Source organism: Phascolarctos cinereus, unplaced genomic scaffold (assembly GCF_003287225.1).
Source record: "Phascolarctos cinereus isolate Bilbo 61053 unplaced genomic scaffold, phaCin_HiC Scaffold_726;HRSCAF=1367, whole genome shotgun sequence".
Lineage (NCBI taxonomy): Eukaryota > Metazoa > Chordata > Mammalia > Diprotodontia > Phascolarctidae > Phascolarctos > Phascolarctos cinereus.
The window spans coordinates 268925165-268951289 of NW_027556098.1; the positions used below are offsets into that span (position 1 = coordinate 268925165).

The 26125-nt window shown below is 41.4% G+C and overlaps 1 protein-coding gene across 1 annotated transcript in view; it reads left to right on the top strand.

Annotated features, from left to right (window-relative positions):
• Positions 1–5588: 5588 nt before the first annotated feature.
• SNX19 (sorting nexin 19) overlaps positions 5589–26125 on the top strand; it is a 63661-nt gene continuing 43124 nt past the window's right edge. The window contains 9 exon segments of the mRNA XM_020963790.2: positions 5589–7610; positions 7612–7912; positions 10276–10414; positions 12112–12212; positions 12324–12443; positions 16313–16443; positions 17829–17925; positions 18471–18664; positions 24201–24323. Of these exon segments, the coding sequence (XP_020819449.1) occupies positions 6241–7610; positions 7612–7912; positions 10276–10414; positions 12112–12212; positions 12324–12443; positions 16313–16443; positions 17829–17925; positions 18471–18664; positions 24201–24323 (2576 nt within the window). The 5' untranslated portion in view covers positions 5589–6240.

Here is a 26125-nt window from a genome sequence, read left to right on the forward strand (position 1 = left end):
ACACTGACTTCAGCTGTTCGTGACAAGCCCAGCCCACTGGAAGTATTTCAGAGGAATGTCCCAAATAGGACAAGTCAAGATGGCCACCTCTACTGCCCCTATATCTCATTCCCTCTATGATATTGACACTACCAAGAAGAAAACAAATTCTCAAAAATAAACTATCAAAGAAAACATCTAGAGAGAAATAGGAAAGATTTGATCAGCTATTATTTGGAATCATCCATTCCATTGCCCTCCCCCACCCCGATAGGTAAATAGATAGATAAATGATGGAGAGAAAGAGAAGAGAGAAATGAAAGACAAATAGATAAATAGATATATACATAAATAGACAGATATAGATACAGACTGGTTCAGAGACAAGAAGAAAAAGAATAGTGGCAAAGAAACCAACAAATATATATTGAATATTCCACTATGTGTTAAGAGAGTTTAAGACATGACCCCTCTCTTCGAGGTACTTACAAAAGATTGATAAAACGTGCACAGAAATAGCCATGTAGATAAGAGGAACAAAAAATATTACAAGATTAAAGAGGAAATGTTTTCAATTAAATTTTTAAGGTAGGGAAATCAAGGAAAGTTCCCATAAGAGGTACCTAGCACATTGCCTTGCATACATTAGGTACTTACACATAGTAGATATACATTTTGTTACAAGGAAGAGCTTCTTCTTGGGCAGAAGAAGAGAGAGTGATGGGTTACTGAGTAGTGATAGATACAAACAAAAAGAAAGAGAACATCAATAAAACATTGTTTAGTGCACAGAAAACAAAATTATTTTGAAGCAAACACAAATTGAGAATTCATTAAATGTAATATATAATATTTTTAAAGCAAGTTTTTAAAAGTTCATAGCTTCTCATAAGCCTTGTTCTGGTTCTTTTTTTGTGCATTGGAATGTTTGTTGATAAGTTCACAAGAAAAAAAAAGATTTTTTAAAAAGTAAAAACATTTTAACTGCTCGTTGAATGATGGGTACACAGAGATGGGGAAATGGCATTTCACTTGCAGTCAACAGTGTGAGTTGCATAACAAAATTATGGAACTTATTTGGAAAAGATTTCAAATGCCATCTAGTGAAGCTCATGCTGGAAAAAGTCTCCCCTTTACAATATACATGACTAGTGATCTCCCAGTCTTTGTGGAAGACTTCCAATGAGAGAGAGCTCCCTACAGCCCAAGGCACCACATTCCACTGTGGATGTCCTTACTTGTTAAGAAATCTTTCTATAAATTAAATCCAAATTTGTCTCTTTGCAGAGAGGAAGAATGAGATGAGATATGTTCAAAGATCAGTAAGTAGAACAATGTGGTCAAGGCATAACAACTTTGAGGCAGGGGCATGTGTGATAGCACTGGAAAGGCAGATTGGAGTTAGATTGTGGAAGGCCTTAAATTCAGTTCAATTAAATACAATAAACATTTATCGACATTAGATTTCATGTGAGGAAGTTTGAACTTTATTAATAATCAATGGGGAGTTATTAAAAGTTTTTGATTGGTAGAATAATGTGATTAGAGCCGTGCATTAGGAAGCTTTACCTGGCAGTGAAAAGTAGGATTGATTGGCAGAGAGGAGAAACTGGAGGAGGGGAGAACACTCAGCAGCTTCTTTCAAAAGTCTAGGCAAACAGATAAAGAGACCCTGAGCTGGGGTGGTAGATGGCAGTGCGAACCGTGAGAAAGGATTGGACATTAGAGAAAAAATTAAATAGGACTTTGATTTCTTTTTCTCTCCCTTCTCTGGTCTATCATCCCAGCCCATGGTGCACTTCCCCCCTCCCATTACCATCCCCCAAATCATAAAACACTTATGTAATAATATCCATTGGCTATTTACATTATATTTGCTTGAATTGTCCATTATTGTCTTTTCTTGAATATACGTTTTTTCGCTACATAGAGATTATATAGCTCATTCCCCCACAGTGCCTAGCACGAGGAAAGTCATTAAAAATTTTGTTGATTTCACAAGCAAATGGATAGTTCCAAACAATCTTATGTTATTGGTTTATGATACATTATATTATTTTAAATGGAAGATTTACCTTCCTAATTATATTTTGCTTAAGCTAATATTCAAATTATTTTTCATTTCCTAATAAACTAGGTAAATGGAAGAAGAGGTAGTTTGGGAATTTGAGCATGGAATTAAAAATTAGTGAGGTCATAAAAAAGATAATTCACATATCATCACAAGTTGGCTATCCATATGAAGTGAAAGATATTTTAAAACTCCAATGAAATCCTCCCCTTCCTCAGATATCTCTTCCATTGACTCCTTCCCCTAGTTTCTCTGTCAGGATTATCACTTCCCACTTGGATCTTGAGGCAGCTAAGTGGCACAATGGACTGGACACAATGAACTCCAGGCCTGGAGTCAGGAAGACTCACCTTCCTGAGTTCAAATCTGACCTGAGACACTGTAAAAATCTGACACATAGGCAAGTCACTTAACCCTGTTTGCCTCAGTTTCCTCATCTGTAAAATGAGCTGGAGAAGGAAATGGTGAACCACTCCAGGATCTTTGTCAAGAAAACCCCAAGTGGGGTCAAGAAGATATGAACACATCTGAATAGCAATAAGAAGAAAAAGAATGATTTGTATCTCTACTCTGTACTTAATGAATTGTTTTGTGTTATAATTATTTCCAACCCTGTTTTCTTTCTCCTAAGGAGGTACATCCCCAGCAGCCTGTGAGAATCCTGGATAGATGTCCTGGATCAAACACTAGGTAGCTTGATGTGTGTTCTGCCACATATTAGCTCTGCAACCATGGCAAATCACTTAAACTCCCAGTGCCTCAGCAATTCTCGGAATCTGTAAGTTAAAGACAAGTTGCTCATTTGCACAGGGGAAGAAAATGTACATATCAGGAGCTTTCCTACCCAAAAGAAATTACAACCAGACAAATTCAGACCTTTTTTTAAAAAATTCTCAATATCAAACACCTCTCTGAGCGTTTTTTCTTTTTTAATTTTTTTTCAAATGAAAAATCTGCCTTCTCTCCCTCCCATTTCCCATTAGGAAAGCAAAAATAACAAAACCACCCATGCAAACATATATACTTAAAACAAATTACTGCAGTGTCCATGTCATATGAACATATATATATATATATACATATATATGTATATGTTACAGACATATAGATCTGGATATATACATGATATAGACATATAGATCTGGATATAGACATAATATATCTACATGTATATAAATATATAGATAGATCTATAGATATCTTTCTAGCTAGCTATATGTAGATAGACAGATTAGACAGACAGATAAATAGATAGATAGATAGATAGATAGATAGATAGATAGATAGATAGATAGATAGATATAGATAGATAGATATGTCTTGATCTGGATTCTGAGTCCATAAACTCTCCCTCAGGATGTGGGTAGCCTGTTTCATCATGAGTCCTCCAGAATTGTGATTGGTCATTAGCTTTTTGTCTTCCAAAGTAGATTGACTTTAAAATATTGCTGTTATTGTATAAATCAGTCTCTGGTTCTGCTCACCTCACTCTGTATCAGTTCATACAAGTCTTACCAGGTTTCTCTGAAATCATCCCCTTCATCATTTCTTGTAGCATAATAGTATTTTCCATCATATTCACATACCATAACTTGTTCAGCCATTCCACAATTGATGGGTTTCCTGGTTTCCAGTTCTTTGCTACCACAAACAAAGCAGCTATACATTTTTTTTATACATATAGGTCCTTTTCCTCTTTCTTGATCTCTTTCTTATATAAACCAAGTAATGGAATTCCTGAGTCAAAAGTTATGTGCAGATTAATAGCTTTTCGGAGCATAGTTCCAAATTGCTTTCCAGAATGACTGAAACAGTTCACAGCTCTTCTTTTTTAAAAAATTTTATTTTATTCTGAACTTAAGAAATAAAACAATCATTTCTATAACATCATAGAATAGGAAAAAAATAATTGTACATGAAACTGCAAATCTTATGTACAGCTTGCTATTCCTTTCAAATACATAATACAGTTATCATGTAACTTACTTTTTTTTCTTTTTCCACCTGTTTTTCTTCCTTCCCTCCCTAGAGATGGCTACCATTAGACACAAATATGTATATATGTAAAACCATTCTATACATACTTCTATTTATCAGATTTTCTCTGGATGCATATAGTGTCTTCCTTCATGTGTCCTTTGTAGTTAATTTAAGTATTTATAATAGCCAAAATGATTTGGTCACTCAAATTTCCTCTTGAAACAATCTTGTTGTTACTGTATATAATGTTCTTTTGGTTCTGCTCGTTCCACTCTTCATTATTTTGTGCAAGTTAATATCCCTGTTTTCCCACAGGCTATCCAACATTTGCCATTTTCCTTTTTTGTCAATTTTACCAAAATAATGGTTAGTAGGTAGGACTGTGAAGGCAGCTACTTGGCTCAGTGAATGGAGCATTGGCCTGGAGTCAGGAAGACTTGTGCTCACATCCAGCCTCAGACACTTTACTATCTGCATGATCCTGGGCAAATCACTTAACCTCTATTTGCTTTAATCCACTGGAAGAGGAAATGGCAAACCATTCCAATATCCTTGCCAAGAAAACCCCATGGGCAGTATTGGCGTGACACTATCCACAAGGTCATGAAGAATCAGACACAACTGAGTGACAGCCGTATGTGGAGCTTCAGAATTTTTTTATCTAGTTATTAGTTATTTAGAGCATTTTTCATTCATGTTCATATACTTTTTGACCATTTATCGATTGGAAATTGGCCTAAGTCTACTTTCTCATCTGTAAAATGACTACTCCCTCAGACTAATTGAAGAGCAGCTGTTAGTCTGCCATTGGTCGAGACTTTGCTCACTGAGAGTTCTCTACATCACTAAAATCACAAGCCTGACCCACTCCTGGGGGGAAAAAATGGGACTGATAATATTTGTACAAACTACCTTGCAGGACTGTTAGGAGAAAGACTTTATGTAAATCTAAAACACCCTCAAATATTGACTATTATTACTGTAAATAGTAGGTACTTAAGAAATGTTGGTTGATTGGTTGAATGAAATAAGCAATCACAAGCATTTGTCAAGGGTCTAGACTTTAGTGCCAGATACTGTGCTGGGTTCTGGGAATTCAAAGGCAAAAAAATGAAACAATCCTTGCTGTTTCAGGGAAGTTCCTGTGAAGAATGAATGACTGCAAAGTGCTTTGGTAAATAACTTCCTCTTTCCAGCCCTTGTTGTTTGAAATTGTCAAAAAGAGCAAGTTTGAGGAGATGGTCTCTTCCGGCTTGAAAATTCTGTGGTCAGCGATCCCCTCACCCCAGTGATTTAAGGCATTGCAGACCCCTGCTTTTGGAGAGACTCACATGAGTTCAGGTGGGCTGTGGGGTTTCCCAGCAGGGCCTCAGCAATTTCCCAAGCTTTTCAGCTCCCTTATGGAGCTCCTGCTTCTAGGCAGGCACGGGGCGTGTCCACAGAAGGGCCGGGGAAGCTGCGGTCACTGCTGAACGCTAGATGGCACTGGAAAGAAAGCAGCCTCTCTGCTCTGCCCTGCTCTCTGCTGTCTGCTGGCGTACCTTCCTCTCCCAGCCTGCACCTCTCGCCACCACAGCTGATGTTGTCCAGGAAGCCGGAGCCTCTCAGAGAGCGAGCTGACTCGGAAGCTGACTGCGTCAGATGTTTCTGGGAGAGAGACCCCAGGCAGAGGGCCCTGACCACTGAGCAAGCACTCTCTCTCGTGGCTATCCCCTGCCTTTCCCCTTGCCGATGCCCGAGCCCATCCTGATCAGGGGTGAGCCAGTGGGGATTTGGAGCTGGGAGGAGATGGTTGGGTCATTGCCCTGCTTTCTAGCTTCCCTGATTGGCAAGTCCTCCTGGAAATGAATAGGGCAGAGGCTTTCCCTGATGGAGTCTCACTGCCCTGGGGATCTCCTTTAAGAGACTTCTTGGGTAATGATTTCAGCAAAGGAGATGTTAAAAGCCAGCCCCCTGGCCTTTTGCATCAATCTGGACCAATTCAAGGCTGTGAGAGCTTAATTCCTCTTCCTCTTTCCCTGGTTCAGACCCTCCCCCCTAACCCTGGCCAATTAAGATCCTGAATTCACTTTCCTTCCTGAAACCCTAACTCTGCTACCTGTGGAAACATCTCCAGGGTTCATGAGCCCTTGGGAGAACCTGGTAGCTTCAGGGGAGCAGAAAGAGGGAGAAGGAGCCCCTGTGTCCTTTAAACAATAAAAACAGAAAAGATGCACTCATCCCAGGGGACCCAGGCTGGGTCAAGCCTGAATCACCTATTGGGGAACCGGAAGCTGATGGCCATGGGAGCTATGCTGGGATGGCTGCTGATGGTGCACCTACTGGTCAACGTGTGGCTGCTGTGTCTCCTCTCAGTATTGCTGGTGGCGCTGGGGGGCTGGATGGGCTCACAGGCTATGATGGGGGTGACTGGCCGACTGCATTTAGAGCGCTTCATCACACTGTCAAGCTGCCCTACCAGCCCTGAGGCCGAGAGCCAGCTGGACCAAGAGATCGACCACACCATTCAGAAGATCATCCGGGACTTTGTGTCTTCATGGTACTCTACAGTAAGCAATGAGCCAGCGTTTGAGGAGGAAGTACGGACAGCAATGTTGGGTATGGCCCAGGAGCTCAGGAGAAGGATGGGAATGGTGGACAGGCAAGCCCTAACCCAAAGGCTTCTGACACTCTGTGGCTGCCACCTGCAGAGCTACATGAAGGCAAAGGAGGCCACAGGGAGGCTAGGTGTCCAAGCTGAGCCATCTCAACTTTGGGAAGCATACTGCCAAGCCACTGCCTCTCACCCTGCTGTGCAGAGCCCCAGTGCAGAAGTGAACTACGCCAGGGGCATTGTGGACCTGATGCTCCAGGGGCTGACACCCAAGCCCCATCTGGAGACCAGGACAGGGCGCTATGTGGTGGTAGAGCTCATCACATGCAATGTGCTCCTGCCATTGATTAGCAAGATGTCTGATCCCGATTGGATCCACCTTGTACTAGTTGGCATCTTTTCCAAGGCCAAAGCAGGCACAACTGAAGAGGCTGACTCAGCCTGCCCAGCAAAGCAACCCAACCAGCCCCTGGTGCCCAGGTCCTTGCCACTTACTATTCCCGTGGAAAAGCTACCCGAGGTGAGAAGTCCTTCTCCAGCAGGAGCTTTGACACTCCCAAACTACAGCGGGCCAGAGGGGCCAGGAGGGCACTCCCCAGAGGTGGAAGAAGGCCGAGAGGCTCTAGAAGGAGACCCGAGTATGGAGTCAGAGGGCAAAAAGTCAGGAAATAGTGCATCCCACTTTCTGCAGCCAGATTCCCGGGGGCCCCTGTTCTTGTGTGAGGACTCAGAACTGGACTCACCTCTTTCTGACTTGGGCAAAGACACAGATTCTATCATGCTCATGACTCCCAGCGACTTCCTCACTGACAGGCTTCAGGATGCCCTCACTGCCCTGGAGGGTGGCACAGAGGCTCTGGAGCCAGAGGAAGGAGAGGGACCTGAAGGTACAGAAACCGAGGAAGGTCCAGAGGCAGACACAGGCTTGTTGGCCTCCATGCTCAAGCCCTGCCCAGAAATCCAGATCAACTCGGCAGAGAAAGAAGATGCAAGAAGACCTTACCTCGCTAACAGCTTTGCTGGAAGGGCCAGAGAGAACCTGTCTCCCTCGGCCTTCGTGCCTAGACAAGGATCTAACCAATGATGTTAGTCCCCTGGACCCCAGCCTGCCCCAAGTTTTGCTCTCCTCCTCCCCAACAGGTCCCCTAGGCTCAGCCACCTTCAGCTTTGAGCCCCTCAGCAGCCCCGATGGCCCGGTTGTCATTCAAAATCTGCGGATCACGGGAACCATCACAGCTCGGGAGCACAGCGGAACCAGTTTCCACCCTTATACTCTCTACACAGTAAAGGTAATGGGGTCATGGGTTGTGGCTGTGGCTTATTCACTGTGAGCTTTGTGAAATAGTAGGGAAAAGAAGACAATCTAGTTAACATTCAATTATTCATATTCAATTCAATAGCTTTACATATGTGAAGGGTTCGAAGACAAATTTTAGTCCAGGCCAAGTCTTTGACACACTTCTCATCCAGTTTTATATATCATATAATCTCATCATATATATATATAATTTCATATTAATATAAAAACAGATTTATGAAGGCAAATCTGCTTCCCCCCACCAAATTCATATAATACATTGCAAAGCAAAATTTTTTTAAAATCAGCTATTCTTTTAAAATTATATCTTCCCCTATTCTATTATTACAGATAATCAAGAATTGACTATAATTACAAAACAACATTACACTGTGCTCTAAAAACCACCCCATTCTTTGAGAAGGAAGAGGCCATTGTAATTTTGCACAGATGAAATGCTTCTCATTTTGGTCACTATACATTATGGATTTGAAAAGTGGGTACATATTTAGCACGTATGTGCTATGTCTAAATACAAATGGTCTTGACTTAGCAAATGTGGGTACCTCCTACAAGTACAGTCTACAACCCAATGCAATAGTTATGTGGTGATACTTCAGCTCCCTTGGGTTGAAATATCATGTCTATGTAATTGACTCCCGAATCTGTACATCCAGCTCTCACCTCTCTACTGAGCAGTCCTGCATCAGTCAGTCAACAAGCATTTATTAAGCCCTTAATTTTGTGCTAAGCACTAGGAATATAAAGAAAGGCAAAAACATAGTCCTTACCCTCAAGAAGCTTACATTCCAATGGGGAAGAAAACAAGCAAACAGCTGTAAAGGAGGATGCTGAAAAGAAAGTGAGGCTACCTGTAGAAAGCAGGATGTGAGCTAAGTCTTGAAGGAAGCCAGGAGGCAACGGTGAGGAGAGAGAGCATTTCAGGCACATGGGACAGCCAGGCCTCAAGTTGGGAGATGGAATTGTTTGAGGCCAACGTCCCTGCATCTTAGAGGTGGAGGAGAAGGTGGAGAGGAAGGGATGAGAAAAATGGAAAGATAGGAAGACTAGAAAGGCATCACCAACTGTATGCTGGATGCATCCACCTAGATGTTTCATTGGCAGTTCAAAGTCAGTATATCTAAAATAGAATTCATTATTTTTTTTCCCTAAACTGACCCTTCATGTAATTTTTCTATTTCAGTTGAGGACATCACCACTTTTCTAGTCACTAAGTTTCAACACCTTAGAGTCATTTCTGACTCTGCACTCTCCCTCAAACCTGTGTTAAATCACTTGCCAAGTTCCATTGATTCTATCTCCACATCTCTCCGTCTTCTCTCCCCTCTTAAAGCCGCCGCTCTAGTTCATTTTTTCCATCTTCACCTCTGACTAGATTATTGAAATTGCCTCCTAACTGATCTCCTCATTTTCAGGTTCTCTCCCTCCTCAAACCAGCCTTCACAAAGCTGCCAAAATAATCTTAAAATACAGGTCGAGCCACGTCCCTCCCCTGCTCAAACAGCTTCAATGGCTCCCTACTGCTTTTAGCATAAACTACAAACTTCCCCACCACTTAAAGAACTTCCTAATGTGACCCTAGCCTATCTTTTCAGACAGTTCCTAGTCTTTCTCCTGCACTCTGTGTTACAACCCGAGTGGCCAGTTTGGTGTTCTCTGCACACCATGTTCCATTCCCCACCTCAGTGCCTTTCTATAGGAAATGCCCATGTCTGGACTGTTCGACCTCGACTTCTAGAAACCCTAGTACCCTTCAAAGCTCAACACCTGGGCTACCTCCCACACCAGGCCTTCCCTGATTTTTCCCAGATATTAGTGTTCTTTCTCTCCCTAAAATTACTTTGTATTCACTTATCTGCATATGTGTTGTCTCTCCCAGTAGAATGCAAGCTTTTTGGAGGCCAAAACTTTTGTTTTTGTCTCTGGCTCTCCAGGACCAATGAATCAAGAGCTCACCTAGGAGCCACGAGGAGATGGGTTCAAATCTTGGCAAACCACTTGATCTGTCAGTATTCTAGGCAACATTCAGAGAAGATACTGACCTGCATTGGTAGAGGAAATGTCCTTTATCTGGGAATCCCCTCGACTAAGAAAATCACAGATCCAGCCCTTTTCCCTTTCCCCAGTACCTCATATATAGTAGGTCCTTACTAAATGTTTGTTAAATTTAATTTAATTAAAGGTCGTGGACAGAGTAAAGCAACCTGTTGCCACGCCACCCACAATCCAGGACTGTGTATCCAAGAACTAAGTAATCAATAAGGCCAAAATCACATGGCGTAGATGTTTAGGAAAGCTCGTTTCATTAATTCAAGTCATTCATTTATTCAACAGTATGAGACAGCTCTTGACAGTGAGAACAGCAGTGGCCTTCAGCAGGTGGCCTACCATACTGTGAACCGTCGTTATCGGGAGTTCCTGAACCTGCAGACCAGACTGGAGGAGAAGCCAGACTTACGGAAGTTCATCAAAAGTCAGGAGCTCCAACCCCCTTCCATATTTCCCACCCTTGTATTTCCTGTAATTTCTCCATATCCACCATGATGCCCTGGAGATAGAAAGTACCCCATCACTGATTGCTAGAGGACCTGTGAACAGCCAAGGATGTTCACGTTCCATTTCCCAGAGTCCCTGAGTGGGCTTCAGGAGATCTGAAATTTTCCCCAGAAAAGAAGGAATGACTTTTACTCTTAACTGGGTTCTCATTCCTTAACTTCCTCATCCAGAGGCCATTAAGTTTACTTTCTGATGTCATGGTCCTCTTCAAGAACGAAGGACAAACCACACACACAAGAAACTTAACTTTCAAATTTGTACCCAAGCTCAGAAAGTTAAGTAGAGCTTGGGGGAGGGGGGAGGTGTGAGGAGAGGACTACCCCAACTTTTACAAATTCAGGGACTGAGTATCTAGTCAGTATGTTATCCAGGTACCATTGGTTTCTTTGGGCACTTTGTTCGCTCTCTCTGGCCATGGGCAAATCACTTGGTCTGTCCAAGTTTCCATGTCTATAAATGCAATACCTATCTCAGGGGGCTGTACCAAGCCTCAAGTGAGATAATATCTCTAAAGCCCTCAGTAAACAGAAAAGAACTCCATTACCACCATGGTGCTGTGCAAAGAATGCTGGATTTGTGGTAAGGGCTAGAATCCTGACTCTGACTCTTAACTCACCACCTATGTGACCTTGGGCAAGTCACCTCTCCCTAGAGTGAGTTTCCTCATCTGTGAAAAAGAAAGGGTCAGATGGATGATCACCAAGGTGCTTCCTGCCTCTAAATCCATGACTCTGGATTAGTTATTAGTGTCTTCTTCCTCAACCTCCCTTTCAGCTTTTATATTGCTACTACATGGAGGGTAGGAGGGAGTAGTGAAAATAAACTGGCTATTTCTGTGACCCAGAGCCCAAAGCCCAAGGTCAGCTAAAGAAGTGGTAAGTAAGGAAGAATCCACCTGAAAGGCAGGATGATATAGTTGATAGAGAGCCAGCCTTGAAGTTAGGAAGATCATGGTTCAAGGCCAGCCTTTAACACATACTGCCTTGTGTGACTCTAGTCAAAACACTTAACTTTTGAACGGTCTATGCAACTTTCTAAGAAAAGGGTTCTTAACCTAGGGCCCGTGATTTTTTTTTATGAATATTTTTTAACTATGTTAGTATAATTGGTACCTTTTAATCTTATATATTTTATTTTATGCATTTAAAAACATTATTCTGAGAAGAGGTCCATAGGCTTCACAGGCCTTCAAAGGGGATCCATGACACAAAAAAAGGTAAAGAATTCCTGTAGTAAGACAGTAAGTAGCAGATTCACATTAATAGAGGAAGTTCCAATCCCTAGGAGTTCCTTTTACCAATGAGATCAGTTCCTAATCTCTGAGGCAAGGCTAAAATAGCACTTCAATGCGTTTTAGATTTGTCTCTAAATTTCAGTTATGTATGATTGTCTTTACCCATAAATACCAGAGGTAAGCTCTGTGCTATGCTCAGTACTGTATCCAAATTTCTTTATTCCTCTCTACTATGTGCATAAAAGTCCCAGGGGAGAAATACTCTTGTTTCTTCTGAGATTGTGGCAATATATTTGTATGTAACATTTATGAACAAAGGGAGCTCTTAATAAATATTTGTTTTAATAAATGTACAACACAAATTATTATTGTTTTCTTAGACGTGAAGGGTCCCAAGAAGCTCTTTCCCGATCTTCCATTTGGAAACATGGACAGTGACAGGGTAGAAGCCCGTAAGAGTCTTCTGGAATCATTCCTGAAGGTTGGTAACTTTTCTCCATTGACCCCAAAAGCAAGCAGATCACAGCTGTTCTCCCAAGATGGGCAATAATGAGAGGAAGAGTCTGATCCCCATCTTCTCTTGTTTTTGCAGCAACTGTGTGCCATCCCTGAGATTGCCAACAGTGAAGAAGTGCAAGAGTTCCTGGCTCTCAACACAGACGCTCGAATTGCCTTTGTCAAGAAACCTTTCATGGTCTCGAGAATAGACAAGGTACCGATGGGGAGAAGGTGCCCAGTCTCAGTCTCAGTCTGTCAATATAGAGCCTGGAGAGCCAATGGTCAAGAGAACAGTGCAGAGACCTGGGTCTTCATTGCTGTGGTATAGTAGATAGAATACTGGGCTTGGAGTGAGGAAGACCTGGGTTCAAATCCTACCTCATATACTTACTAGTGTATGCCTCTCAGCAAGTCATTTAACATCTCTGTACCTCAGTTTCCTCATCTGTTAAGTGAGAGGGTTGATTGTGATTGCCATTCTTCTTCTAGATCTAGAACTATGATCCTTTGATCTTGGTTGTATCATTCTCCTGCACTATTGTGTGAATGAGTCACCATTCTTCAAAGGATCCTAGCATTCTAGATTCAGACCTAGAAGAGATCTCAGGGTCAGCTACCCTAGAGGTGTCCAACACGTGGTCCACAACATTCCTGAGTGCTGCTCGAACTAGATTACAATGCAAATGGGAAATATCTAATAAAAATGCAATAAAACATAGATAATATTAATATAGGGACAGCTAGGTGGTGCAATGGATAGAGCACCAGGTCTAGAGTCAGGAAGGTTCATCTTCCTGAATTCAAATTTGGCCTCAGACACTTACCTGCTGTGTGACACTGAACAAGTCACTTAACCATGTTTGCCTCAGTTTCCTTTTCTGTAAAATGAGCTGAAGAAGGAAATGGCAAAACAAACCACTATCTTTGTCAAAAAAAACTTCAAATGGGGTCATGAATAGTTGGACATAACTGAACAACAATATTAATATGTAGTTTTCTGAGTCAAAAGGTGGCCCACAAGGATCTTTAAGTATGGTTTAGTGGCCTCCATTTCTATTTGAGTTTAACAACAGTCATGTTGTCCAATCCCCTCATTCTAGAAATAAAGAAACTGAAGGTCGCAGAGATTCAGCAACTCATCCAAGGTCACGCAGATGGTAAATGGCCGAGCCATGATTCAAACAAGAGCTTCCGATTTCAAGCCTAGCACGCTGTTCATTGAACCAAGGATGAGGGTCATAATTCTTGTCCCTTTACATATAGAATATGAATTGGAGTGGGGTGTTGCATTCATGCTGGTACAGGGGAAAACCTACTGATTCTTGAACCAGAAGACCTGGGATCAAATTCTGCCTTTGACACTTACCTGTGTGACCTTGGGGCAAGTCATTTAATCTTCTTTGCCTCAGTTTTTCACATCTGTAAAAGGAGGGAATTGAGCAAGAAGACTTCTAAGGTCCTTTATAGCTCTGGATCTATATTCCCATGATCCTGTATTCAAAGCGTTTTGCCTCATACAAAGAGCCATGCTATCCCATTCCAGAGACCTTCTTTGTGGCCAGAGGAATTTTAATCATTATTTAGCTCTAGGGAAAAGCAAACTGTTTCATGGAAATGAAACACAGAAATGTGGCTTTCTGACCAGAAAGACCCGATTGTGCAAATTGTGATTGTATTTCACTTTGAGAGTATTTAGAAGTATTTAGAGATATTTTCATCTCAGCTCTCTCTTCTGGACTATTCCCATATTCCTGAATCATTTCCTCTTGCCACACACTTTCACTGGCATAATTTCTAAAGTGGTCTTACCATCCTAAACTCAGCAAGGTATTTTCAAAATAAAACTTTTTTTCCATTAAAAAAAATGAAGAAGGAAAATGGAAATTTCTAGAGGGTGAGAGGCTGGACTTTCAGTCAGGAAGACCTACATTCAAATCCTGCCTTAAGCACCTGCCGTGTGACCATGGATGGACAAATCCATTCATCTCTCTGAACTTCAGTTTCCTTATCTGTAAAATGAAGGCTATAGCACCTACAATGTTTATATTACACAGCAGTTTCAAAGATCAAACAAGATAATGTAAGTGAAGTGCTTTGTAAACTTTAAAGTAATATGTATGTACACATATATATTATATATACATATGTGTGTGTGTAGATAGATAGATAGATGATAGATAGATAGATAGATAGATAGATAGATAGATAGATAGATAATCTCACAGTGGGCAAATGATAGGGAATGAAAACTGGGGAGGGTGGCCCACCAAGAAAATGTTCTCATTAATAATAAGAGTAATAACTTATATGTTTATATCTATATACATGTCACTAATGGGGCAGCTAGGTGGTACAGTAGATAGAATTCTGGGCCTGGAGTTAGGCAGACTTATCTTCCTGAGTTCAAATTTGGCCTCAGACACTTACCAGCTATGTGATCCTGGGCTAGTCACATAACCCTGTTTGGCTCAGTTTCCTCATTTGTAAAATGAGCTGGAGAAGGAAATGGCAAACCATTCCAGTATTTTTGCCAAGAAGACCCCAAATGGTGTCACAAAAAGTCAGACACAACTGAAACAACTGAACAACAACAAAATATCATTAATAATAAAAGTAATGACTGATATATATATTTATAGCTATATAATTAATAGTAATAACTGATATATATTAACATCATGTTGTGTATTAATATATCATATAAACTGATATATATATCAGTTTAGATATATAAATCACATATGTAAGTTTATATATAAATCATATATCTGTATCAGTTTATATATAAATCACATATATCAGTTTACATATAAATCATAACATATGCATATATGTATATTTGTGTTGTGTGTATGTATATGTGCATATGCATCTACATACATGCACGCATACATACATGACACAGCTTTCCTGGGAGGCCATCCTCCCCGGTTTTCATGCCTTGCCCACTGTTTGACTTTTCAGAAGCACAAGGCTCTGACATAGATCCTCTGTTCCTATTTGCATTAAGCTTTATGTGTCATGGGATGGCTGCACCTTCAAATGCTGCTCTCTGTATATCAACCGGTCAATCAACAGCAATGAATTAACAACTTTTACGTGGCAAGCATTTTGTTAGGCCTGAGTATACAAAGACAAAGACAGAGCAGTCTCTGTCCTTAAGGAGTGCATAGAGCAGAGATTCTTGACCCAGGGTTCATTGATCCCTACGGGGCCCATGGTCTGTCAACTTGGAAGGGGGAAAAAATCACACTAACTAAATCATATGCTAACTAAAATTTTCACTAACCCCTAATATTTAACCTTTTCTGTGTCATTGACTCCTTTGGCAGTCTGGTGACACCTATGCCTTCTCAAAATAATGCTTTTAAATGTTTAAGATAAAATACATAGCATCACTAAGGAAACTAATTACATTGAATTGCAGTTATCTTAAAAAAAAATTTGTGGACCTAGGTTAAGAACCCCCTGATCTAACTGAAATTTAACATTTCCTTCAAAAGTGATTAAAAAACAAAACAAAACAAAATATTATTCTCAGAAGAGATCTATAGGCTTCACTAGACTGTCAAAAGAGTCCATGACCCAGGAAAAGTTAAGAACCTCTGTGATAAAGGGAAAGTAATAATATATAGGAGAGAAAGAGACTGAGGAATTATTAAGTAACTATTAAGTGCCAGGCACTGTGCTAAGTAAGTACTTTACAAATATCTCTTTTGATCCTCACAATAACCCTGGGAGGTAGATACTATTATTATCTCCATTTTACAGTTGAAAGAACTGAGCCAGACAGAAGTTAAATGACTTGCCCAGGGCCACACAGCTAGAATTTGTATGAGGTCACATTCAAATGAGGGCTTCCTGATTTCAGGCCCAGCTATCTATCTATTACACCAGCTAGTTGCCTCCATGTACAAAACAGGTACAAGGTATTGTTTTGAGGAAGAGAAGAACTAACTCCTGGGAAGATTAGGAAACCCTTTGGGTAGGAGATACCATTACAGCTGAGTCTTCAAGGAGACTAGGGATTCTAAGAATGTATGTAAATGATGATACTAACCTCAGCTCCTTCATCCCATACAGATGGTAGTGAGTGCCATAGTAGATACCTTAAAGACTGCATTTCCTCGCTCAGAACCCCAGAGCCCTACAGAAGATCTGAGTGAAGCAGAGACAGATGGCAAGCCTCAGTCAGAGGGCAAGAAGGCCAATAAGTAAGACATCTCTTGGTTCCTTGGGACTCTGTCTCAGGACACTGGCCTCACAGTTGAGCTGCCCCCTTGATACTAACTCAGATCCTAACCATCCTTGATCCTCGAGGCCAAGAAGGGAGGAAAATTCACACATTAGTCTCTGTAGAGTTAATCTCGAAACATGCTAAGTGATGTTAGTGGTCCACCCACTGGGGCCTCAAAGAGTGGTGGGTGGGCAGCACTACTTAATGTATGTTATTGACACAGGAACCCATGGTAGTTTGGGATGCTTGGCAGGAATGAAAACGCTAAAATCTGGAGATTTTCCCCTGTCGCATTTTCCTAGGAAAGTGACATGATTCCCTTCATTTATTTGCTATCATTTCTGCAAATCTTTGGGCAGCCAGGTGGCACAGTGGATAGAGTCTAGGCCTGGAGTCAGGAAGATTTGAGTTCAAATTTGGCCCCAGACGCTTACTAGCAATGTGACCCTGGGCAAGTCACGTAACCCTATTTGCTTCAGTTTCCTCCTACTCCTGTAAAATGAGCTGGAGAAGAAAATGGCAAACCACTCCAGTATCTTTGCTAAGAAAGTCTCAAATGGGATCACGAAGAGTCAGACACAATTGAACAACTGCAAATTTTGAGGGGGCCATGTATTAGTAGTCAAGACTTCATTAGAAGGCCAAAATAAAAGTCTGCAGAGCCTATTTTAATCATTGGGTTTCAGACTGAGGACAATTCATCTTGCCAACCCAAGAGTCATCAGGCATTGCCCTAAGGTATTTGAAATCAACATCAGCAGAAACACAGGAACTTCCCATTCCCAGGACTCTTGTTTGCTTCACAGACCATGCAAGGGCTCTCTCTATAAACATGATATCTTTAATAACCTTAATGTATTTAGTCATTCATTCAACATACTCCTTTGTCACCATAAAGGGATCAATGTCCTTACCTTGTTATCACCCACACCTATATTTTATGGGTCCCTAGTGATGCCTGGACCAATGAGTATTCCATGTTTCACCGTAGCAGGATACCAGCTCCCTCCCTGGTGACTTCAGGGCAGAGCCTCTGAGCCAAGGAGGCTAATATAGTTTCAGAAATGGCACGAGCAAATAAGGACAGTTGTTTTCATGTATTTATCTTGTGTCACCTGTCCAATGTCAAATACTACTGTCAAATTCAAAGGCATAGGGAAAACCACAGCTCAGTTCAAATGTTCTATTTAGCTCCCAGAATGCACAACCTTTTCAGAGTCTTACTACATAGTGCCTAGCTATGATGGGACCAGTAGAGAGAAGTGCTGAAGTTTTTCTGTGTTGAGATCTGTGAACAAATCAGACGATGGTTGGAGACCAAGATCCATATCATTTCCTACTCTGTGATCCTTCTTCTTACAGGTCTAGGCTAAGGTTCCCATCTAGCAAAATTGCTCCTGTATTAAATGTGGCTGAATCGCATGAGAAGGTCTTATATTGCCTCCGGGAAAGTAATGTGGTAAGAACAGAACTCCCAGAGAGTTTTAAGGGTCAGTTGCCAGTGTGTTTGATCATGATATTACAAGTGATTGGGAAATTCCTAAATTCCAGGTTGGGGCTGCGTCTCTGAAGCTGAGCATATCTAACATCAGAATCTATTGTCTTGATAAAAGTTGTGGTTCTGCATATTTGGAGTGTTTCTTTTTCTTCTGTTTCTCCAAATTGGCTGGTTGGCTTTTATAAGTTGCATAGGCTTATGATAGAAGGAAAGGCATAAATAAGGAGGGAAAGCAGTCGTAAGAAGGGGCAGACTACTCTAAGATAAAATACCTGCAGCCTAAGTGTATAGTGAGTGTTAATTAAATGAGATGTCATTTCAGTTGCAAGCTAACTAGTAAATAGAAGCTTTCCTCTCCAGGATGAAGGCAGACTGTTATCAGGGTACACTATGACTTCCATGTAAGTGGACACTAAGAGAGGGATTGATATAGCTGCATTTGATCTTTGGGCCTTCTCTTGCTGCTATGATTCTCTCTACCCATCCATGCCAATTGATTTCTCCAGGAGTCAGACATCCTGTCAATCTCTGGGATGGAGTCATTCATTGAGAAACAGAGCAAGTTCCTGGAAATACAGGCAGAAGAAGCCTTGGAAAAGGATTCTGAGCAGACCCCCAGAGAATGTACAGATGACTGCAGTGAGAGCCCCTCAGCTAATGCTGCTTCACCTCTGGATGAGAGCAACAGTGACCAAAGTAAGTCACCATGCCCCTGCCTCATAGGAAAGTAGGAGCCAAATTCCTGTCTCATCTGCGGGTCACTAGAGTTGGACTTTGTGGTCTCAAGGCTTCTCCAGAGTGTCTTAAGCTCAGAGGAGAGATGCTCACCTGACTAGCATCACAGGCTTAAAAGGGAACTTAGAGGTCATCTGTGCCACCCTCCCCACCTGATTTTGCAAATGAAGTAGTCAACAGGGTGCTTACTTTTGGACCATTTGAAAGCTTGCATATTTCCTCAAGCTTCTGAGACTAGAATGGGTTCATCAAAATTCAATTTCCCTTGTACAAAGTGATCCAGGCTCATTCACATATGCCAACCTCACACCAAGTGTCCTGCTTGGTACAAGAACAGCTTTATATCTTGATGATGCTATGAGCCATGGAAAAAGCTGGTGGGAAAACAGATCTCCAAGACCCAGTCTCATCAGGGGCAGAGGCTTGCAGGGCTACCTGTGAAAATTATAGGTTATATCTTATGAAAGTCTTAGCCACTAAGGCAGCTAGGTGGGGTGGGGCATTGGTATCAAACTTAAATGAAAATGAGTCCTTGCAGCCCATGAATTGACTTAGAAAACCACAAATTGGCATTATCGGTATGTATGGCATTTTTATGTATTTCGTTAAACATTTCCCAGTTGCATTGTACTCTGCTTCAGCTTGGGCCACAAGTTTGACACCTTGGATTACAGTGGACAGTATCTTGGACTAGACCTACCTCAGACACTTGCTAGCTATGTGACACTGGCCAAATTATTTAACTTCTCTTCGCCTAGGTTTTCTCACAAATGGGGATAATGCCAGCCCCTACCTGAAAGAGTGCTGTGGGGCTCAGTTGAGATAATGTATGCAAAGTACTTTGTAAACCTTAAAACATTACAGAAATATTAGCTAGTATTATAGATACTAGCTGCACTGTGTTAGGCACTGGGGATATCAGGACAAAAGATGGTACAGTCCCTGAGTCTCCCACTCTCTTTCGGGAGAGGGAAGTGCTGACATTTACCCAGACGGTACAATGCTCATGGTGCCGGGTAAAAGAGTTCTGGATCTGCAACTTGAGAATCTCTCATCCTGGCTTTCCATCTGTGTGACTTACTTAGCCTGTCTAAGACTTAGGTTCCTCACCTTAAAATATAAGGGTCAGGGACAGCTTTGTGATACAGTGGATACAGCAGCAGCCCTGGAGTCAGGAGGACCTAAACTCAAATCCGGCCTCAGACACATAATACTCACTAGCTGTGTGACTCTGGGCAAGTCACTTAACCCCAGTTGCCTCACACAAAAAAAGTAAGGGTTGGACTCGATGAGCTCTAAAATCTCTTCCAATTTTAGATCTAGAATCCTGTGACCTTGCCTCTGACACATGCTAGCTGTGTGGCTATGAGTTAACTTCTCAGGACCTTCTCCCTGCTCCCCAAAACGCTCTGAGGTTAGAAGTTTCAAATAAGTTCTTAACATCTAACAGTGGAAGCTCTTTCCTAGGGGTTTTCTACATGGATGAAATCATAGGCCCAGACTAAAACAAACAAGCAAAAATCACAAAAAACTAAAATTTTATTGCTCACTTAGAGATACCCCTGCTCCCTGTAATCCTATAACTCCTTTGAGGATAGTTAAGTAGTTTCTGTATTTCTTTAGTTTATACAAATACACACACACATACACACACATACACATGTATGTGGGTAGATGTATATCTATATCTATCTATATGTATATGTATATCTATATCTATAACATAGAGGCAGCTAGGAGATACAGCAGATAGAGTGCCAGACCTGGAGTGAGGAAGACTCATCTTCCTGAGTTCAAATCTGACCTCAGACATTCACTAGCTATATGATCCTGGGCAATCCACTTAACCCTCTTTGCCTTGGTTTCCTCTTCTGTGAAATGAGCTGGAGAAGGAAATGGCAAACCAAGAAAACGCCAAGTAGGACCATAAGAGTCAGACACAACTGAACAACCATGACAAAAACATAAGACTTTCACAATGTATCCATGCCACCAGGAAAGCTGAGTGTGTATACCACTGTGACAGAAAAAAGGAGTCTTTGGTCCTGAGATTCTCTGAGACAGGGCATTTCTGAGCTTATCACATGAACTTTGCTCTTTCTCTAATTGGAAACAATAACAGTATAATCTTCTGAGTTTAGAAAGGGATGGGGGGGGATGGGAAGAGAGACCTGGTTCCTGGTAGTGTTTTTATCACTGACTCACTGGGACTCTAAATTTTGAGGCTTCAGTTTTCCCATCTGGAAAACGGTTTTGTAACTTCTGTGCCTTCTTACCTCACTGGGTAACAGTGACGGCAAGTAGATGCAATGTTGTGGTAGTAAAGTACCATAGAAAGAGAAGAGCCTCTCAAACGGGAACTGGATATAGTATTGAATTCTTCCCACAAATACTAGTACGTAAATGGTGGGCCTTTAGTTTCTAATGTTCATATTTTGTGTGTGAGCCCGTCATCGGGCACATCAAATGAGATATTTGTAAAGGAAGCACTTAGCATGGTGCCTGGCACACAGTAAGTGCTTATTTCCTGCCATCTCCGTCTGTGCCTTGACAGGTCTAGGGGCAGAGGGGCGTGAGATTCCCATTTTTCTTCCTAAGGTACCTTCTCCCTTTCCCCTTTTGGCTCCACTAAGCAGTAAGCAGTTTGGGCCACAAGGTGGCAGCTCCAGATATCAGCTTTAAAAACTGCCTAGATTGAATTATGTTGTAAAAGATGAATGAGGCTCAGAAAGGCACTGCCTATCTTGGAATTTAATGTCCTACCCCTGGAGAAATGACTAGATGCCAGTTATCTAATTAGTCCCACCCTTCCTTGGAATCCAGCCCAAAACCAAGAAATCTAGACTTGGGCAGGTTGGAGCAGGTTGGGGCAGGTATATCCAGGTCTAAGTTGCTACTGAACAGTAGAAGAAACACTAGACGAGAGTGGTACAGGAAAAGACCAATCCCAGCTTTGCTGCTGACTACCTTTGTGACCTGAGAATTATTGCACCTTCCTGGGCTCCAATTTCCTCATTTGTAAAGTGAGGACATTGACCTACATCAGAGCTATGAAATACGTAGCCCACCTACAACACTCCTGAGTGCCCAAGCAGACTGGATTAAAATGGATTTGAAAATCATGTAACAAAATAAAACATAGGTAACATTACATTTTAAAACAGTCAATATGTTTTCTGTGTCTGTTGTGTACCAATTGTATACCAATATCTTTATTATGGAATTATTGTTGTTTAGTCATTTTAGTAGTGTCCAACTCTTCATAACCCCGTTTGGGGTTTTCTTGGCAAAGATATTTGAGGGGTTTGCCATTTCCTTCTCTACCTCATTTTACAGGTGAGGAAACTGAGGCAAACAGGTTTAAGTGACTTGCCCAAGGTCACACAGCACTGAGGCTGGATTTAAACTCAGGTCTTCCTGACTCCAAGCCTGGCACTCTACCCACTGGGCCACCCAGCTGCCCATGTATGGGATACTACCCTCCATTTCTGTTTAAATTTGATACCACTGTCCTAAATGACCTCTAGGGTCCCTTCCAGCTATAGATCTATGATCTTGTAATCTTTTCCAGATTTAAAATTCCATGGTTCTAGTTCTAATTATGCCAAACCAATTGTGGAATCATCAATAGGCCAGGAAACCCTATAGAAATCAGACCGATTCTGGGACCAACCCATAGGAGCAAGACTTCATGATATTCAAGATACGCCCATGGAAGTTTAGACCAAAGGGGATATATACCCTCTCCCTAGAGGATATTTGAAGTCCTAGTTATTCAGACGCTCTTGCCAGGCTAATTTGAGAGGATTTGATCCCATTTTGAAGCCTGCTTACTGTTGACTGTGCAACCAGTCCACCCATGACACTGGGAGGGATCAGGAATTATAATTTCTATTTTACTGAAAGGGAAAAAAGAAAAGGTATCAGAATGAGCTGTGCCCTCCCTAATTATAGATAGTACCTTGAAATCCTACATCCCAAGATGGTGGATCCACAAACCAGTGGTTCCCCTGCTATTACATTTTCAAATCTCTCTAGTTGGGTCTTCCTCCAAAGGCACCATGGTACAATGGAAAGAGCCTTAGAGTCAGAGAGCCTGGGTTCAAATTCTCTCCCTGCCACCTACTAACTTTGGACTTGTGCAAGGGGCTCAAACCCCCAGTGGTTTTCCTTCTGTGAAATGAGGGGTTTGGACTACATGGCCTCTGAGGCCCCTTCCAGAGTTAGAGTTATGATCCTATCATGATGTTCCATGAGATGGGGTGAGGACGAGTAGGATGGGAGATGGAGGATTTCACAGGCCCTATTCAAGTTGTGGTCATTCTATAGCAAAGAGAGAACTTCTTAACAATCAGAGCTGTCCAGAGGTGGAATGGGCTTTCTTAACAAGTGGTGAGCTTCTACTCATCGGGAGTCTTCAAGTAGAGGTAGGACAACCTCTAGGGAATGCTACAGCAGGGGATTCACACGTTCAGACTCAAGTCTAAGATTCTTCAATTCCGGGACACAATTCCTTTACCCACAGAGATGTCTGGGCAGATAGAACATACACCCTAAAAATACGTCATCATAACAATAGCTAGTGTATATCAATACAAGTCTATTATGTTACATATAATATACAACATAACGTATGTTGTATTTTTGTCTAAAATTAAATATAATATATAAAAACTATATTACAAAGCACTACATATTAAAATATAATTGAGAACTATATAACAAAATAAACAAAAATTAAATAAAACATAGATAACATTACATTTTAAAACTAAGTCAATGGATAGAGCACTGGCCCTGGAGTCAGGAGGACCTGAGTTCAAACTGGGCCTCAGACACTTAGTAGCTGTGTGACCCTGGGCAAGCCACTTAACCCCAACTGCCTCAAAAAAAAATTGAGTCACTATGCAACCCACAGATAGCTTTATGTATGAAGTTGTTATTGTTTAGTCATTTCAGCTGTGTCCAACTCTGTAGGGGGGTGGGAGGGACAGAGAGGCAGAGAGAGAGAGAGAAGAGAGAGAGAGAGAGAGAGAGAAGAGAGAGAGAACATGTATTAAGGATTGCAAAGTACTTTACAAACGTTGTCTTGTTTTATCCTTATGAAGGCCCAAGGAAGTAAGTGTTATTATTGTCTCCATTTTGATAGAGGAGGAAACTGAGGCAGACAAAGGTTAAACAACTTTTCTAGGATCACACAGCTCACACAGCTAGTAAGCATCTGAGGTAGAATTTGAACTCTGGTCTTCCTTATTCCAAGTCCAATGCTCTATCCACTGCATGACCTAGCCACTTCTATTTACCAAGTGACATGGAGTATATAAAGTATAAATATACATCCCAACTTGCACAAACTAGTCACTAAGTATTTGCCAGCTTACTTTGAATTAGAGGAATTCTCTAAATATGGAGGGGTTGATTTGAAAATGGAGGAGATCCATGGTTCTGCTTTGCTTAATGAACTCCCTGAGCATAAGGCCTTTTCCTGTCTCCAGAGTCAGAACGGCGTTAGCTGACACAGCCCTGGACCTCCTCCTCTTGCTGATGATGGAGCAATGGAGATGGCTATGTACTGAGAACATGCAGAAAGCCCTTCATCTTCTCTTTGGGACCCTGATTCAGAGGTAAGATCATTGGCTTCTTCCTGACCTTTAAGAGGCCCTGATGGGACCTCTAAAGGGTCCCACTAACCCCAGAGTTAACCTCTGTTAGAAAACAAGGCTAACTTTTGGAGTCTAGGAACCATCGTGGCCAGAAAAGATGTCCCTGACACCATGACGGAGCCTACCTAAGGATCATCACTGTCATGAAAAAACTCATGGAAAGAGTGCTGGAATTTGCATCAGAATGCCTGAGTCCCATTCCTGGCTAAGGTACTTATTAGTTGGATAATCTTGGGCAAGCTCCTTAACCCTTCTGAACCAGTTGCGTCTTCTAGAAAAAGGGAATAATAATGATGGGAACAATAGTACAGGCCCTAAACAGAGCATTAGGTTTTTGTGAGGCTCAAATAAGAGAATATCTAAAATGCTATAGAAATATGAATATTCATCATCTTTATGATAGTCATTCATATAAATAATAATAATAACAATAGTAGTAATAAGAGATTGATCACCCAGGTCTCCATGGTACTGTTTCAGGTGCTGAACAAAAAGGAATAAAGACACACTTCCTCTCCCATGAGCTTATAATCTGAAACAGACAATTATGTCTAAATAAACATATTCTTAGTAATAACCTAATCATTTATTCTCAATAAACCTAAACATATTGAAATACTGCATATAGATAATAGAATAAAAGTATTGTACTGATCTTTAAGTGCTTCACCAATGTCTCACTTTTAAAAAAAAAAGCTATCCTCCAAAAAAATTATAATTTTTTCCACAGAAATTTTTTTTAATTTCTGTAAATCAAATATTTTCCTAATAATATCCCATATTTTTAAAAAGAAGCATGATCCCACTGGGGGAAAATTTTTTCCAAAAGTTTAAATCAAAAACTTTTGATGTGGGATTTGGTCAGCTCTCTGGCACTTTCAGAGTCCTGTGTGATGGCCTGTGCCTTGTACTTCGAAGCCCTTAGGAGCAGCATTCCCTTTCTTCTGAGATAGGCTTGCCACCAACCCTTCTTGGTCATTTCCTCTACTGAATCATTGGCATTTCTCTTATGTGGCAGCATGTTCTTCTCGTTCTACCCCCACACCCTGTACCCCTTTCTTGCCTGTGTAACTAGAAAACATTTCACTCAGCAAAGGCTTTCACAAAGATAAAGGCTCAGGGTTGTAGATTTTAAAAAACTCTCCTCTGAATGTGTGTGTATACTTAGCAGTGAGGAAGAACCTGCCAAGACTGATAATGAATGAAAGCGCACTTGGGTTTGCAACTTGGGACTTTGTGACCACAGCTTCCTATATCCAGCACCCCTCCAGCTTCTCAGAACCATGCCAAGAGCTATTAGGAAAAGCTTATAGAGAAAAAGAATGTTTCTAGCAGGCTGCCTTCTGAAGAGACGGAGAACCAACACACACCGTGCTGAGCTAAAGGAAGCTGGGGAGTGTAGTCTGGAGAAATACATTTACTCAACCTGAGATACACATGTGGTTTCTCATTCTGGAATTCTGTGGTTTGGCCTCATCTTCTCTTGTTCTGATCTCTGTCTTCTAAAGACACGGTTTGGCATAGACTGAGCAGAAGCAGCAGCCTGTTCTGATCCCAGAATAAGAAGGGGCCAAATCGTGACTTCATTTAAGAACATGTGTTTGACATTGAAGTCAGATGGCGTCAGGTGGTTGATGGAAAGCTCTGGTCCAGCAGTCAGAAGACCGCTCGTCCCCGTTTTGATGCCGACAAACTGTTCTGTCTATATTATCTCACTTGATCCTCATAACAACCATGGGAGTTAGATACTATCATCCCCTTAA